The following is a 16,512-nucleotide window of genomic DNA, read 5'->3' as shown; positions in this document are numbered from 1 at the left end:
ACCATCCCAGCCCCGTGACACACAAAACAGAATAGGAATTGGGACTAGAAAAGGACCTCAGCCCATTGTTCTCTTAAAAAGAGACACAGATCTAAAGGTTTATGTGGTTGTCTGGCTCAAAAGCTACGCGTTTGTTTGTTTGTTTTGGGAGCATCAGATCAGGGAACCCCAGGAGCACCAACCCCCGAGTGTGGTTCCCGCACAGGAGGTAGGAATCAGACGCCTGGCACCAGCCGGACGTGGGGACACCGCACCGCTCAGCCGCACAAAGCGTCGGAACCCTCACAGGCAGATAAGACTCTTGTCTCTCAGACTGTGTCACATCCCTTGTCTCATCTTTCTCACTGGCTCCTTGCCCTCTTCCTTCCCTGTTTCCCCAGCACTACGCGTTTGGAAATGTTTCCTATTTCCCGCTGACGTGTCATCATGCTAAGCCACTAGAAAGCGTCATTACTTCCTGTGCTTTCGGTTAATTACTGAGGTGTCTGGGTTATTTAGAAAAAAGAAATAAAGAAATTAAAGTTAAGGCTTTGGCAGTGCCTCAGTGAAGACGTCTGGGCCATTTAGGAAAATGTCCCCAGGATTAAATAGGGCTAAGTGTCAATACAGTGATGAGAAGTAAGGCACTTACCAATACTTGCTCGTGATGGTGCTGAAAAAACAAACAAAATGAGAATGAGATCTGTGTTTCCAGGGAGAATTTCGTTTGCATAAGCGACTGCATCAGGAAGAGGGTGTGGAGCGGGCAGCAAGGGTCACATTCCTTTTCTAGTGTCAGTTGCCATGCAGTGAGGCAGGCAGGTGGACAGCCACTTATGGGTTGCTTTGGGGTACACACTTCAAATGTTGTGTGCTTTCTCAGGAACACTCTGTGGTAGGGTAGAATTGTAAGGTCTATGCAACCGATCTTTTAATTTCTTTCAGTAAGGCTAACAATATCTTGGGTATCACTAGTTTCTCAGTCCATGGAAACTTTTTTGCCTCTATCTTTCTTCTACTTCTGATCCTGCTACTTTCGTTCATTCCCTCTTTTTCTCGCTGCCTCTTCCTCTTCCTCTCTCTTCAATTTTCTTTCTCCTTTTTCCTCTATATTTGAAAAATCCTTTGTTGCAGCAAACTATTACTACATAACTGCTTCAGCCGGGGGCTTCCAATTTGTATAAAGTGAAGCCGAATTAGCTAGTAAACACAGGAGAAGGTGCTCAATTTCAGGAGTGAGCAGGAAGATGAAAATGAAAACATTTTATGCTCATCAAAGTGGCACTGATGTGAAAGGATGACAAAACCTAGGGTTGTTACAGATGCCAGGCAACGGGACACTTTCACACATGTTAGTGTGCCTCCTGTGTAGCTACCAAGGAGCGCAATTAGACAATAGCTAGTAAGTTAAAATGTGCCCAAATGACATCAATGTCAGGCACACTGTGACTCATGCATCCCACTTGAGGGTGTGTACCCCGGATAAGCTGCTTCCCACTTACTTAAGGACATTTTGCAGCATTATTTATGATAGCAGAAATTGGAAACATTGAAGATGCAGCAGTAGGGGAAAGAATACAATAACTGTCATATATTCATAAGTTGGAATATTTTTCAACAATTAAGATGCGTAACCTGCATTTCTATATATCTCCATATTACAATGGTATGGTTGTTTTTTTTTTTTTTTTGAGCCTCTTACTGAGAGAAATTAAAAGATCAGTTGCATAGATCTTACAATGATACTTTCAGAATGATGCCATTTTAGTAAAATTTTTAAAAGAATACATACAAAACAATTCTATATATCATTCAGTGATACATAGAGATTATATAAACATATGAAAATATGCTTAAAAGAATTTAATACATTCATAAGTCTTATGAAGAGTAGAATGGATCTAGGTTTGTGGATAAAAACTTTTATTTTATCTGCCACTTGAGAAATATGACAAAATATCATTTATCAAATCTAGAGTGTGAATTTATGTGTTAATTATTTTTGTATTTTATATCTATAGCTTCTTTAAGAGAAAGAAAAACAAATACAGAAACACAGGACTTGCAAACCAGATGATAGTAGAATTGAAAGAAAAACACAAAATCTTACCTGGGGAGTTGGCTGATGGTGCTACACACACGCACACACACACACATGCACACACACGCACACATGCACACACACACAGAAACATTGGGTGAATTATCAGAATCTGGATGGCTAACCTTAGTGTATCAGCTTCAGTCATTATAACCTCCTTTCAGAAGGTGAGCCCTGGGCCAGGGAGATCCGCTGGCCTGGTGGTGGGTACTGGAGATCACCCCACCAGCTATCGCTCATCCGTTCAATCTCTATAAAGGGTTTCATCTTTCAGTTCACAGATGCTATTCCTGTGAAACTTCATGGCTTACATTTTTCTCTGTCCTCATCTTTTCCCTTTTTCCTTCTTGTCTCTTTTTCTCTTCTTCCCCCCAATCCCTATCACTTCCCCCTTTCACTTATCATTTCCCCTATTTTTTCCCTTTCCTCTCAATAAATTTGGAAACTTGTTTGTTACTAATAGTCCATCCTAAACTAGTACAGCCAGGAGACTTTATCTGTCTCTTAGTACTTACATGAACTGGTAGGGTTTCTTTTTCCTCAAAGCATTTAAAATCTAAAGAAATTTTACTAATGGGAAGCACATTTTTGTTGAGGAACAAGAGAGTGCTTACTACAGCCTCCTCTGGATCCCTCTAAACCACAAACAAAACAAAAATCAGTTTGGATTTTCTATTTCTGTAGTTAACTTTAAGTCATACTTTACATTCAGTATTAGTTTGTATTAGTTTCAGGTGTGCTGCATATTGGTTAGATAATCACATAGTTTACAAAGTGATCCCACTGGTATTTCAAGTACCCACCTGGCACAATATATAGTCATTACAATATTATTGACTATATTCCCTATGCTGTCCTTTACAACCTGTGGCTATTCTGTAACTGCCAATTTGTACTTCTTAACCCCTTCATCTCTTTCAACCAGTACCCCAACCCCTCTCCCCTCTGGCAGCCATCAATCTATTGTTCTCTGTATCTATGAGTCCATTTTTTATCTATAGGGTGTCCCTAAAACATATATTCACATTTTATATAATTATAAGGCAGTATTTATTAAAATACATTTCATTTTCAAAACTGAGCTGTCAACTGCTAAAGTGTATATACATTTTTGGGCAACCCTGTATTTCTATAGTTTTGATATTATTACAGACAATTACCCAATCAACAACCTCAAATATCCAAATAGGCAAGAAACTGGAGGCACAATTTCCTCGGGGCTTAATTTATGAGTCAAAGGACATGAAAAAGCAGCAAAGGTTAAATGAGTAATGAGGAGAAATGGTAACCTGTATATGGAAGCACTGCAACAGGAGAGTATCCTATGTAATAAAAGCCTAATATGCTAAGTATCCAGTTGTCCAGTTGTCCGTTCAACCAATCAAAGCGTAATATGCTAATAATATGCTAAGGCCACTCAACTGCTTGCTATGACATGCACTGACCACCAAGGGGAAGATGCTCTGACTGGTAGGTTAGCTTGCTTCTGGGGTTTGGCTGATTGGGACTGTGTAAGACAGGCTGGACATGCCCTGGAGCCCTCCCGTGGACCCTCTCCGGCTGGCCAACCTCCCGTATTCTTCCTCGACCCTGATCATGCACTGGTGGGATCCCTCAGCCTGGCCTGTGCCCTCTTGCAATCCAGGGCCCCTCAGGGGATGTCAGAGAGCCGGTTTTGGCTTGATCCCACTCAATGCAGGAGCTGCCCCCTGGTGGTCAGTGCATTACCACAGTGGGAGTGCCACTCAGCCAGAAGCAGGGCTCATGGCTGGCAAGCACAGTGGTGGTGGTGGAGCCTCTCCTGCCTCCATGGCAGTGCTAAGGATGTCTGTCTGATGGCTTAGTCCCGCTTTGGGCCTAAGCCATCAGTCGGACATCCACCAAGGGCTCCTAGATTGTGAGAGGGTGCAGGCCGGGCTGAGGGACTCCCAGCTCCCGAGTGCACAAATTTTGTGCACCAGGCCTCTAGTGTTAATTATAACATAAATTGAGGCCATGTAAGAGAAAGATGGCAAAATATTTACTTAGCTGATTGAGAATATAAGTTCAATGAAGGTATAGCAAATTATAATGAATACATATGTATATATTTACGGTGATTGCATGAGTGTCCTGTGACCTAAAATTTGTTTCTTAGTGATGTCATGGAAACAGACTTTCTAAAAGATCTGAGGACAAAGCAAATTCCAGAAAACCAGACATGTGTTCATTAAAGTGTAAAAATAAATAAAAACTGGAAGCGACTTGAGTTATGTTATACCATGATAGCATTTGATAGTTTATGCAAATATAAGTAGCTAAACTCTATCTAGAAATGTAAAGACAAGGTGTATTTTTTTCTCAGCTTATTTTTGGAAAAAGAGTGTTTTTTCTTCCATACTTGGTTGCTATTGTGATGGGAATTAAGTGCAGAACACATAAAAATCTGTGTTTTACATTAATGTTACTTATTTCTCATGGTTCTGTGGGTATTTTAAAAATAATAAATACTAAAGAAAGTAACTATTAAGAGATGATAAATACTTTCATGTGCTGTACTTATGTTTGCTATAAAAATTGATATCTATAATAAAAAAAGCATAATATGCTAATTAGCTGGACAGCCAAATGACCTTTCAGACATCATTCTGGACGTCCTTCTGGACAAAGCCGCAGCAGCGGGGGCCAAGGCAGAGGCAGTTAGGGGCAATCAGACAGGCAGGCAAGCAGTTAGGGCCTATCAGGCAGGCAGGTGAGTGGTTAGGGGTGATCAGATAGGCATGAAGAGTGGTTAGGGGCTATCAGGCAGGCAGGTGAGTGGTTAGGAGCCAGCAGTCCTAGATTGCAAGAGGGATGTCCAACTCCCAGTTTAGGCCCAATCCCGCCTAAACTGGCAGTCAGGCATCTCCTGAGGGGTCCCGGATTGCAAGAGGGTGTAGGCTGGGCCGAGAGACTCCCCTCCCCCTGCACAAATTTCATGCACCAGGCCTCTAGTTAAAAATAAATTCAGTGCATTTAAAAAGTTTTGAATTACCATAGCAACTTTAATATATAATATGTGATGTGTTTAAATTAAACTAAATTCACTTAGATTTAAGTACTAAATTTAATGTACCTAAACTAATATAATGATTGTACTTAATATTTCCCTGTCAGAGAATTCCATTGTCACAAGTTGATGAGCAAATTTCTATTTCTATGTCAAGAAATGGTGTCTGGAAGACTAGTAGAGCTTGGCAACTGAGATATTTAGGATGACTGAGATTTAGAGGTGACTGGAAATCCAGAGAAATAAATTGTTATTTGGTTTTATGAATTTTAAATTATGGCTTATTCAGACAACTATAAATGTTTACCAAAGCACATTTTTCCTAAAAATGCAAGGGTAATCTGGAATGGAAAAGAGCTAAGATTGCAGACTGTAAACTGAAGAGCTGTAACCAGGAAATTAATAATTGTCACTAAATTGTGTAAGAATAAAGTAATGACATGAAATTTGAAGTTAGACAATTCTATGTTCATCCCTATGGCGTTGGGCCAGTCACTAACATTTTTCATGCATATGCTTCTCTTGTATAAATTAGGGATAACAATCTATAGAAAATCAATTGATTATTTAAAAACTGCTCACTAAGGTTCACCCTGACTGGTGAGGAGAATAGATAGTAAGAAAGCAAGAGTAGAAACATGGAAACCAGTTAGCAGGCAGTTGTAGTTCAGGCAAGAGAGGTTGGGGCTTCGGTTAAGATTGTTATCATGCCAAAAAGTGGTCTAATTTGGGATGTGATTCAAAAATATCAGGAATGGCATTTGCTGGTGGATTGGATGAGAAGAGTGAGGGATGATTCCAAGGTAGATGGCCTGAGCAATTGGGGGGATACAGCTGCCAGTAGCTGTGTGTAGTAGAAATCAGGACTTGGATTTTGGACATGTTAAGATGGAAATGCCTCATACATCTTCAAGACCATTGTATAATGATTGTATAGGTTGTTTGCTGCACAAAGGGATATGGGGACTGAAATCCCTACCAGCGTCTCTGGTGTGGGGCTGCATCTACCTGGTGGGAGAACTCCTCTCTAATTCACACCAAAGTAACGGATAAGCTAGTAGAGGCTTTGGGCAGCCATGGGGAACTTTTTGGGTTCTTCATCCTTGTGTGGTTGGCAGGGCTAAGGCTGTTATAAATATAAAATAAAATAAAATTTAAAATGACCACCAGAGTAACTAGCATATGGTAGGTGCCAAGTGCATGCTAATTCTCTTCCTTCCCAAGTGTGCAGTTTTATTTCACTTATCTGTGTATCCTTCAATTCCTCACATTCAGGTTACTCCTTGGTTAAATATGGTGTTCCAATGAGGAGGTTTGTTTTTCAAGAAACATGAGATATAGGTGACAACAGTAGAAAATACCAGCACTTCTTTGTGCCCTTAGAATTTCAATGCATATGTTATACCCTATGTAATATTTTCAGGGATTTATTCCTCCACTTCTTAACATTTCTATTAAGAAAGGCATGCCGAATGGTTAGCATTTTTGAACTCTGCAACATCGAATTACACTTGAGTACTCAGATTTTTTTGTTAACTGATTAGAAGGTGGATAGGAGAAGAACTTGGTAGCACTGGGGAAAAGTTGTCTCATAATATGAAAATGAATATTTCTCAACATTTCTCAAAATTTTCTATACTGTTCTTGGTTTCTTGTGTTTAATCTGGGTAGGTTTTACAGCCCCTCATGTTATAACAGGAAAAACATTGATTATCCTTGAATTTTACTATAATCTCTAAATATACTTACGTAGATCATCATATGAAGTGTCTAGAGGATTGAGGAAGAACATAAGATTCTTAATTTCTCATAAACATATTCTTGTATTAATTTCTTAATAACTTGGTAACTAGCTTATTTACCACTTTCTGTCGAATATGAATGTCGGAGTCCTAAAAGAAAAGATGGAAAAAATGAGACCTACCTTGACCACTATGTCTACATTATATTCTCATTAGGTGTAAATGTTTACCTCTTCCTCCTTCAGATCTCTGAGAGGAAAAATCTTTGCGGGAAAAATACTAGATTAAGTTTACTACAGCCTATCAAGAAATGTTTCATCATTAGTCTAAAGCTCTCTGCTAAGAGATTTTTCTACTTTCCCAGATGTTCTCATTTCCTTTGGAATCCATTTCAGAAAAGAAAGAGGGGATGCCATTGTCCTTTGCTCCTCATTCTCGTTGGTCAGGACAGTTGAATTAGAGTTAAGAAGAGAATTAATGGATCAAGAGACCATGTGTAGGGTGTGGACATCAAACAGAGTACCAAGCTGCCTCTGTTCTTTCCTCTGGGAGATACGAGTCTATACGCTTGTTGTGTGTGTGTGTGTGTGTGTGTGTGTGTGTATGTGTGTGTGTGTATCTGTGTGTATGTATGTATGTGTGTGTGTATCTGTGTGTATGTGTGTGTGTGTGTGTGTGTGTGTGTGTGTGTGTGTCCCTACAAAAAAGTACAGTGTGCCTTGGAATCTCCTTAGAACCATCAGATTTCTGGATGTTTTATTTAAAATAATCTTTATCATTATTCCTTACTTGTTCCAGACCACATGTTCTGATTTGAGGGACAGAGTATAATTCTATTGTTAAGAGGAAATACTGAAACATAGTATATTTTATTTCAGTATACATGTTTTTGTCTTAAATCAAGTGGGGATAGTATGGTGTAAGAATATGAGTACTGGACTCAGGTCCACAAACCTGGGTTCCCTAGACAACTCCTTCGTTTTCCATGAATTTGGGTAAACCTCTTAACTTTTGAGCATCAATTGTATGTTCTAAAATGGAGATAATAATATAAGTTGTGTTCACCTCTTATATTGTATTTATAGCTTACAAAGTATCTTTTCATGTATGCTATTCAATCTTCATGACAACCCATGAATTATGTAGTTTATTCCTATTTTACACATCCAGGAATTGTTTTGGAGAGAGTCCTTAGCCTTTCAAGATCTTGGGATAAAAAGGAACTGGAAAGAATTTTTTTTTTTTTTGGTTAATCCTCACCCGAGCATATTTTCCCCTTGATTTAGAGAGAGTGGAAGAGAGAGGGAAAGACAGAAACATTGATGTGAGAGAGACACATTGATTGGTTGCCTCCTGCACGCGCCCTGACCAGGGCCCAGGCCGGGGGAGGAACCTGCAACCGAGGTACATGCCCTTATTTGGAATTGAACCTGAAACCCTTTGGTCCGCAGGTCAATGCTCTATCTACTGAACCAAAGCGGCTAGGGCTGGAAAGAATTCTTTCAATGCTCTTAACAAGGGGACATATTTGCCTCTTCTGAAGAAATGCATAAATGTTTCACACATATATACATGTATAGAGAAATTCATTGGCGGTTGGATATTCTAACACCTCAAGATGTGCTGACCTAACAAACCATACTTTGCTCTCTAATGAACATATTCCTCCATCAATTCTCTAGTGGTTTCTAATCTACTTACCTCTACCATGCTCATAGTCCAGAAGACTGGCACCTGGAGAACAAAGGAGAAAGAGCTTCATGATTTTGCTTCTTGAAAATTATTGGGCCTTTAAGAATCTGAGAGCTAAGGTAGACATGAACTCCTGGTAGTGAATAATGATGGAAATTAATTCACTTTGTAGGAACTAGAGACTGCATAAGTAGCAGGAGTAGATGATGACAAGTGACCACGCCAGTCAACAGTTTCATTTCAGCTAGGCTAAATAATAATCAGAAGGGGCTTCAAAGTTGCTTTTCCTTCTTGGCACACCAGCACCTAGCTCCTGTTTTCCTTGTCTTATTATTTCTGGGTTATCTTTCTGCAACTTGGGCATCTCACTGGACATTGCCATGGAAATCCTGCTTCCCCTCTTGAACTTGGTGCTCTCCTTATCAGTCATGATGATCTTAGTCGTGCTCACTCTCATTATTTCTAGCTACATTAGGTTCTTCTCCCAGGCCACATTGCCGAGGCCCTCGTAGCTGTCAAATTTAGATTTTCTGCCTCACTACCTGAGGAGTCGGCTATTTCCATGGCTTGGAGTCTCTGTGCTGCTCTCAGACCACAGGCTTCTGAAGAGAGCCTCACAATTGCGCAGACCTCCGCTACTAACTCATTCTGCCCAAGCCAGTTGCTCCATAGAAGTCGCTGGTGGATCTCTCCCAGTAACTTAGAGCTGCCAGTACAATGGTGAACAAGACAGATTTGGTCACTGGCAAATTCCGTAATTGCTCACTCTTTCTTTTTCTCATTGGCATAAGTACTTACTTTGTTCTGAATTGTATCTTGAGACATCCATTTCTGTGGAAGAATTAAGCAAAAATATATCTGTTGGCTACTTGTGAGAGAGGTTCTTTCTCCTGTCCCAACTCTCCTCACTCTAAACTTCATTGCTCCCAAGGTAGCCTTTTGATCCAATGCATTACCTCTTTCAATGTCTCCAACCAGCCCTGTGCTACCTACCCTTCCACACCACTTAGTCTCTGAGGGACCATGGGACTGAGGATGAGAAATAGAGGGGGATGCAGCTGACTAGAAGGAAGTAGGAAAGATACTGAGAAAAATGCTGGAGAGACCTCCTGGCCTAGAAATAGGTCATTGCCTTTATGAGCCCCACCTCGTTTCCTTGACAAGTACTATTCTATATTTGTCTGTTCTTATTACCTCCCCAATTTTAAGTAACTAAATTACTAGCTAGTGATGTCTAGGAGCACAGTGTCTTCTCTCCCATTTTTCTCCTCAGGTAATTTCCCTTGGAGCTCAGATCATTTTCTTTTAGAGTATTCTTGTTATTAATATTGTTAAACTCAATCTGAATTTTTTAGTTGACATAATTGTTAATGTGATCTTTGGGAGTTAAAAAAGCCAGGGTATATCAATAATAGGTCAGAGATTCATTGATTCATGTACTGGAATCAATTTCCAGAATATTGGCAAAGTCTCTAGCTGTCTGATAAGCAGAAATGAACTCAGACTGCATCTTGGCATCCCTCCTTTGATGACTTTCACAGGGAATCTCCATTTTGACTCATTGTTACTCACCATTTTGCTTGCGTCGTGTCCATCTTGTTAACAAAATAGCCAGAATAGCAAGTCCCAGTAGAGTCAGGATGACAGCCAAAGTTATTTCTGAAACAAAAACTCACCTGTATTTATGCTCATGCACTATCAGAGACTTCTGGTCACCTCTTACTGTTGTCACCAGATAGACACCCTCCATCTGTTATCTCAATTCCTTTTTTCCTTTTATCTTCCTCATCTTACCCTCCTCGCACTTCTTCACCTGGCCATTTCTTAGCTTTTATGAAGGTTCTTTTGCTCAGATACTGAGAACCATGGATGCTGTGTAACCTTCGTTTAGAGTATATAAGATTCCGTCCACAACTGAGCTCCTTACTCTTGCAGGTGGGGGAAGATTAGGGAGAATCAGAGGTATGCAAAGCAATCTTGGGTGTGCAAAAAAATATTGTTTTTATTTTTATGTAATTTTAGATTTATTAGCTATGAAATTTTTAGGTTTTCCATTTTAAAGCCTATATTAGTACACTAGTTATATGTATAATATTTACAAATATACATATAGAAGAACTGCATGCTAAAATAGAGAGAAAGGAAGTGAAGGGAGAGAGTCAGTGAGTAAATGAATGAATGAACAAATGAACCAATAATAAATATGCCTGTGACAGCAAAAATTGCTGAAAAAAACTGAACTCTGAAAGGTAAGAAAATTAGTTATACCAAGATTAAGCTACTGCAGAAAATCAAAAGGTGAATTCTCCTCAAGATGTAATGACTCTGCCAATTGAGGCAGATTAGGCAAATGTCTACTGAATCTTTTAGGTGTTAGGTTATGTGATAAAAATCTCCTGCCAAATCAACCTTCAAAAATATGCTCGTCATGGACCAATAAATGAACAGCAAATAATCAATTTGGCCTTTATCATGCAAGACAGAATTTGTAACTGATGTGGAATGATCAGGGAAAGAAGAGATAACCAGGTGGTATACTCAGATCAGACCTCTGGAAGGTAGTGCTCCCTTTGACTGATGTGTGAGATGCTCTAGCTATAGAAGATAATCTCCATTTATGAGGAAAATAAGAAGACAAATTGAGCAGATTATAAAGTGAGCAATACTGGAGGAAGTGAGATGATAGGCTGAGGAATTTTCCTGTTGCTCTGAATGATGGTTATTTTCTCTGAGCAGTTCAAACTCCAGAAACGGAAGGAGGAATCAAGCCGAGGTGACTCAGGCTCCCAGAGGCATCAGTAAGAGTGAAAGAAGAGAATTTGAAAGAGAGCAGGCAAGAAAGGTAAACAGCTGTGTTACGGTCCCCAGAGAGAAAACTCCTGAGCCAAGAGTGCCGAGGAGGCCTCGGGGAGTCCGTCCGTACCCAACACTGCCATTTCCTGGGCGTTGTCTTCGGTGGGTCCTGTGTCATCTGGGTGTCTTTGTCAGAGGGCGGCCGAGATAAAACCAACACCCACGCTCACTGTTTCTGAGCAGTGTGAACTTGGATGTGGGAAAGCCCTTGTAGACAAAGGTGCAGAGAGTCACAGAGGAATTGTGTGACTCAGGTTGATCAGACCTGGGCAGGCTATAAAAGTGTGGCCTATGAAGGTTCCGGAATTTGTGTCATAACAAAGAACTAGAACTTGAGAGAGGCAAGAGGAAAGGAGGAGGAGGCTCAAGACTCTGGGAAGATATCAGGATACTTTGGAGGACCTTAAACTTACTCTCTCTGAGCTCTGGAATATTTAATTTTGCAGAGATTGTGAGGTCAGAGCTTATGTTTCATTTATCTTTGTAATTCTTGTGTCTGAGAACCTCCTATAGAACAGGCACTTAATAAATGTTTGATGATTAAAAATGAGACAAATTTCTATATTTATATTAAGAATATAAATAAAGGGTAAACTGAGTTGTTGGGGTTAGATAGTAAGGCAAAGTCAGAGGTTTGTGATGATAGGAAGAATGAGCCAGTGGACGGGGTTTCCTAGCCAGTATGGAGAACAGGGGAGTAATAGCTCCCCTTTTTATTGAGCGTCTATGACCTATCAGGCTCTGTAATAGGTACTTTACAAGTACAAACTCATTTAATCCTCAATAACCTTCACAATGAGAACCTTCAAGACTGAGGCACCTGAACTCACCCAGCCAGCAAATGGCAGTTTCTGACTCCAAATCCCACAGTATTCACAAAGCCACACTTCATTTCAGTCTTGGAGGCTGACTGTCCATGATGCTATTTTTCAGGCTAAGTAGTCAGCCTCGGGGAGACAGTGATGTCTTCCAGTTTCAGGATGCTTCACCTTCCAGGTCTGGGAAGCTTGGGACTACCTTAATTTTTAAAATAAACTTTGATAGTTGAAATCCTTATTTAGTCTATTATATGCTCTAGGTTGATGATGGAGAAGGAGTCATTTAAAGTTTTTACACATATAAATTTAAATTGCTAGTATTTCAACAATCACCCCACAATTTATTTCAGTGAAGACTCATCTCTTGACAGTTTCATTCTTATTATACTACAAAGTGTTCAGAACCATCATAAGTCCAATAGTCAATTATAATGATTAATTATATAATTTTGGGTAATAGTACATCATAATAGAATCACTAGGACTTAATTACATAACATTTTTATAAAATAGACTCGTACCTCAGCATGGTTTCTGAATTGTAGCTCTCCAACCGTAGAATAAATGTAAACTGACAGCAAAATTTGAATGGAGGAAACATGGTAATTCTATGATAGTACACTCAGAGTTACTACTATCCTCATAAAATCTGAACCCAAACTCAAAATAAAGCAACAAAACTGCTACCCCTGTGATGGCTAGCTTCATGTGTCAACTTGACTAGGCTATAACACCTGTCTAGATTTTCTGTGAAAGATTTTTTTTTATGTGATAAACATTTACAATCACAAGACTTTAAGTACAGCAGGCTACTTTCCATAATCCGTGTGTGGCTCCTTTAATCAGTTGTAAGTCTCAAGAGCAAAGACTGAGATTTTCCAAGGAAAAAATAATATTCCTTAAGACTGCATCGTAGAAACTCTGCCTTAGTTTCTGGCCAGCTTGGTCTGTCCTGTAGCTTTGAACGCAAGACTTCAGTATCAACTCTTACATGAATTTGCTGGCCCACCCTACAGATTTCAGAATTGTCAGACCCCCTGCCCCCCTGCCAGTGTGTGAGCCAATTCCCTTAAATAAATCTATTTAATTTATTACCTTATATGTATCTTCAAATTCTATTTCTCTGGAGGATCCTGACTTATACACCCCTTTGCTAAAAATATCGAATTGTCCGCAATATGATATAGTGTATGTGTTAGCAAAACTACATATGGGCCCTCTCTACAGTCCCAGGGGGTGGAGGACATTTAATCTATTTTAGAAAACTGATCACCCACAATAGGAATTCTAAACTACGAATAAGGAAAAAGAAATAATGTGAAAGAGTTCAGATATGTAACTTTCAGTGGATTTGACTTGATTGAGGTTATAGTTTAAGAAGTGTAGAGTAATGAATAGCAAGCATCCCCTTTGTTTGCCTCTGGCGGTAATCAAGGCTTATAGATTAAAGGCATCCTTGTCCTTTCATTTAGGCATTTGGATAAGAAGAGGAAATGTAATGTTAATATTACTAACCAGTATCTAAAGTACACATATTATGAATTGTTGATTGACGTGAGGTCCATATAATTTAAATACTCTTGATATACAGCCATATAGCAACTTTTTGGGCAAGGGCAAGACTCTTTTTTTCTTTTTAAAAGCAGAAAATTTCTCTACTCCATTGTGACAGGCTACGAAACCTTATGTTTTGAGCCATGCTTTCTTTAAAAAAATCCTTGCCTAAGGGTGTTTTTGTTTTTTTCATTGATTCTAGAGAGAGTAAGGGAGAAGGAGAGAGAGAGAGAGAGAGAGAGAGAGAGAGAGAGAGAGAGAGAGAGAGAGAGAGAGAGATCAGTACATGGGATGAAACTCTAGCCACTGAGCACACCAGCCAGAGCAGGGACCGTACATTAAAAAACAAAACAAAAAAACACACCAATATACTATCCAAGCCTCATCTTCCCATTTTATGGTTAATCTCTCATAGATTTTATATGCTTAAGAGACAGAATCTAAAGAGAGGAAGTCCCCTTATAAATCAGCAGGCTTAAAGCAAAAGCCTACACCCTCCAAAGATAATTTCGTTGAACTTCTATCAAAACCACTCTCATCCTTCAAGGCTGCCTTTTTGGGCGAACAGGATTCTAACAAGGAGAAATAAAGTTCCACCTCCAGAGCAGTACTGCTCCTTCTCTGTTTTTTCATAGAAAACCTCTAATTCATGCTCTATCACAAATGCTGTTCACAGTTCTACAGTTATCTCTTGGGATAGAGAGACCTGGACTATCCTATATAATAAAAGCCTAGGTGACTTCATCACAAGATGGCTGCCACAAGATGGACTCCACAAGATGGCCGGCAGGGGAGGGCAGTTGTGGACAATCAGGCTGGCAGGGGAAGGCAGTTGGGGGGCAACTGGACCTGCAGGGGAGGGCAGTTGGGGGCAACCAGGCCAACAGGGGAGGGCAGTTGGGGGTGATCAGGCCAGCAGGGGAACAGTTAGGCATCAATCAGGCTGGCAAGGGAGCAGTTAGGGGGCGATCAGGCTGGCAAGCAGAAGCAGTTAGGGGCAATCAGGCTGGCAGGCAGGTAAGCGGTTAGGAGCCAGCAATTCCGGACTGTGAGAGGGATGTCTGACTGCCAGTTTAGGCCCAATCTCACAGGGCAATCGGACATCCCCTGAGGGGTCCCAGATTGGAGAGGGTGCAGGCCAGATTGAGGGACCCCCTCAACACTGTGCACAAATTTCATGCACCGGGCCTCTAGTATACTAATGACAAAGTAACTATGTGTTCATACTGAACACCAAACCATATGCAATGCATCCTGGGACTGGCATCACGGGCACTGTGACACAGCCTCATTGTTTACACATCAGAGAGCCACAGGTCCACTTTAGTGCAGTGTCAGCCTGACCCACATTTCCCAAATGACATGAGAGTCTGATTTACTATAAATATCACCTCATTGCTTACTTTGGTACAAGAGACCTGGGTTCAGTTCACAGGGCACTTTAAAAGACTCAGCCTTGATCTGGCCAGTGTGGCTCAGTTGATTGGAGCATTGCCCCAGGCACCCAAAGGTGGCAGGTTCAATTCATGTCAGGGCACATACCCAAGTTGTGGGTTCGATCCCTAGTTGGGGTCGAGGCGCATATGGTGTTGGGGGAGCAGCCAATCGATGTTTCTCACTCACATGGATATTTTTTTTCTCTTTCTCTCCACATTTCTAGAAAAATAAAGGAACATTAAGTGTAGAGCAGTGGTTCCCAACCTTTTTTTGGCCATGCCCTACTTAAGCATCTCTAAAATCCTGATGCCCCACCCCCCGTGACATATAATTCTTATTATTCAAAAACTGAACTCCTATTCATGTGGAGGAAGCCTAAAAGGCCATTAACTTGGTCTAAACAAGCTTCTAAAGAACATGGCATCCATGAAAGAAAAGAAAAAAGATTAAAAGGACAGTTCAAGTACTGAGGAAGATATCACAGAAATTGTTTAAAAAATAATAAAATGAAGTGATATGAAAAAATAACAAATAAAGTTTCAAAACATATAACTGAGAACTGAAATACATAAATATTTCACAATATGTATTTATATACTATATATGAGGCTCCCAGAACCATAAGAAATGCAAACAATTTGCTCTTAATAACTCATTCTCAAATTGCCCCCCTTAAAAATCAAACATCCCCCCTGTGGGGCATGTGCCACGTTGAGAACCACTGGTCTAGATAGAAGAATGATTGACTGTGAGGCAGTAATGGGAAGAGACAGAATTAGAAAATTTTATAAATTGCATTGGCCCTGCACTTAGCATTTATGATTTTGTTTTTAGAAAGTGACACCAATCTGTCATGAAATTGAAGTGTTTGCATTCCATTTCCATCATTTGATCTCTCTTTAAAGCCTCCTGCTCTAAAATTGTTAGTATTTCCGAGGGTGCTGATAACTCAATAAATCCGAAGCATGCTGCCTCTGACACATCCCTCATGTTTCTCTGACCTTTTACAAAAATACAGTGGTCTCTCTAATCATTTCTAAAACTAAAAAGAGAAATTTCCAAGCACATAATCACACTGTCAACAATAAAAATATTTTTTTTAATCCCTATTGACTAAATCTTAAAGGCTACTGATTATATAATCCAGACATCTTTGTTCAATAACCTTTTACCATTAATTTATTCCTACAAGTTTTCTTATATTAAGCAAGGGTACCTCTTGTGACATTTTGATAACATATTGATGATGAGTGTGGAAGTGAATAATATGGTGAAAAGAATAATAGGGAAATTTATTATTTGCCCACT

General features: G+C 39.9%; 1 protein-coding gene across 1 annotated transcript in view; it reads right to left on the bottom strand.

The window, feature by feature from the left end:
- The window catches only part of TSBP1 (testis expressed basic protein 1), an 87,973-nt gene extending 74,940 nt beyond the window's left edge, over nt 1-13,033 (bottom strand). The window contains exons 1-6 of the mRNA XM_036356259.1: nt 12,997-13,033; nt 10,115-10,213; nt 9,341-9,373; nt 8,552-8,584; nt 7,081-7,113; nt 6,971-7,000 (exon numbers count right to left, since the gene is read on the bottom strand). Of these exons, the coding sequence (XP_036212152.1) occupies nt 6,971-7,000; nt 7,081-7,113; nt 8,552-8,584; nt 9,341-9,373; nt 10,115-10,213; nt 12,997-13,033 (265 nt within the window). The remainder of the gene's footprint in view (nt 1-6,970; nt 7,001-7,080; nt 7,114-8,551; nt 8,585-9,340; nt 9,374-10,114; nt 10,214-12,996) is intronic.
- Between the last annotated feature and the right edge of the window lie 3,479 nt (nt 13,034-16,512).

Source organism: Myotis myotis, unplaced genomic scaffold, assembly GCF_014108235.1.
Source record: "Myotis myotis isolate mMyoMyo1 unplaced genomic scaffold, mMyoMyo1.p scaffold_m19_p_26, whole genome shotgun sequence".
Lineage (NCBI taxonomy): Eukaryota > Metazoa > Chordata > Mammalia > Chiroptera > Vespertilionidae > Myotis > Myotis myotis.
Note: the sequence above shows the minus strand (reverse complement) of the source record. Positions and strands in the feature narration are given on the sequence as shown.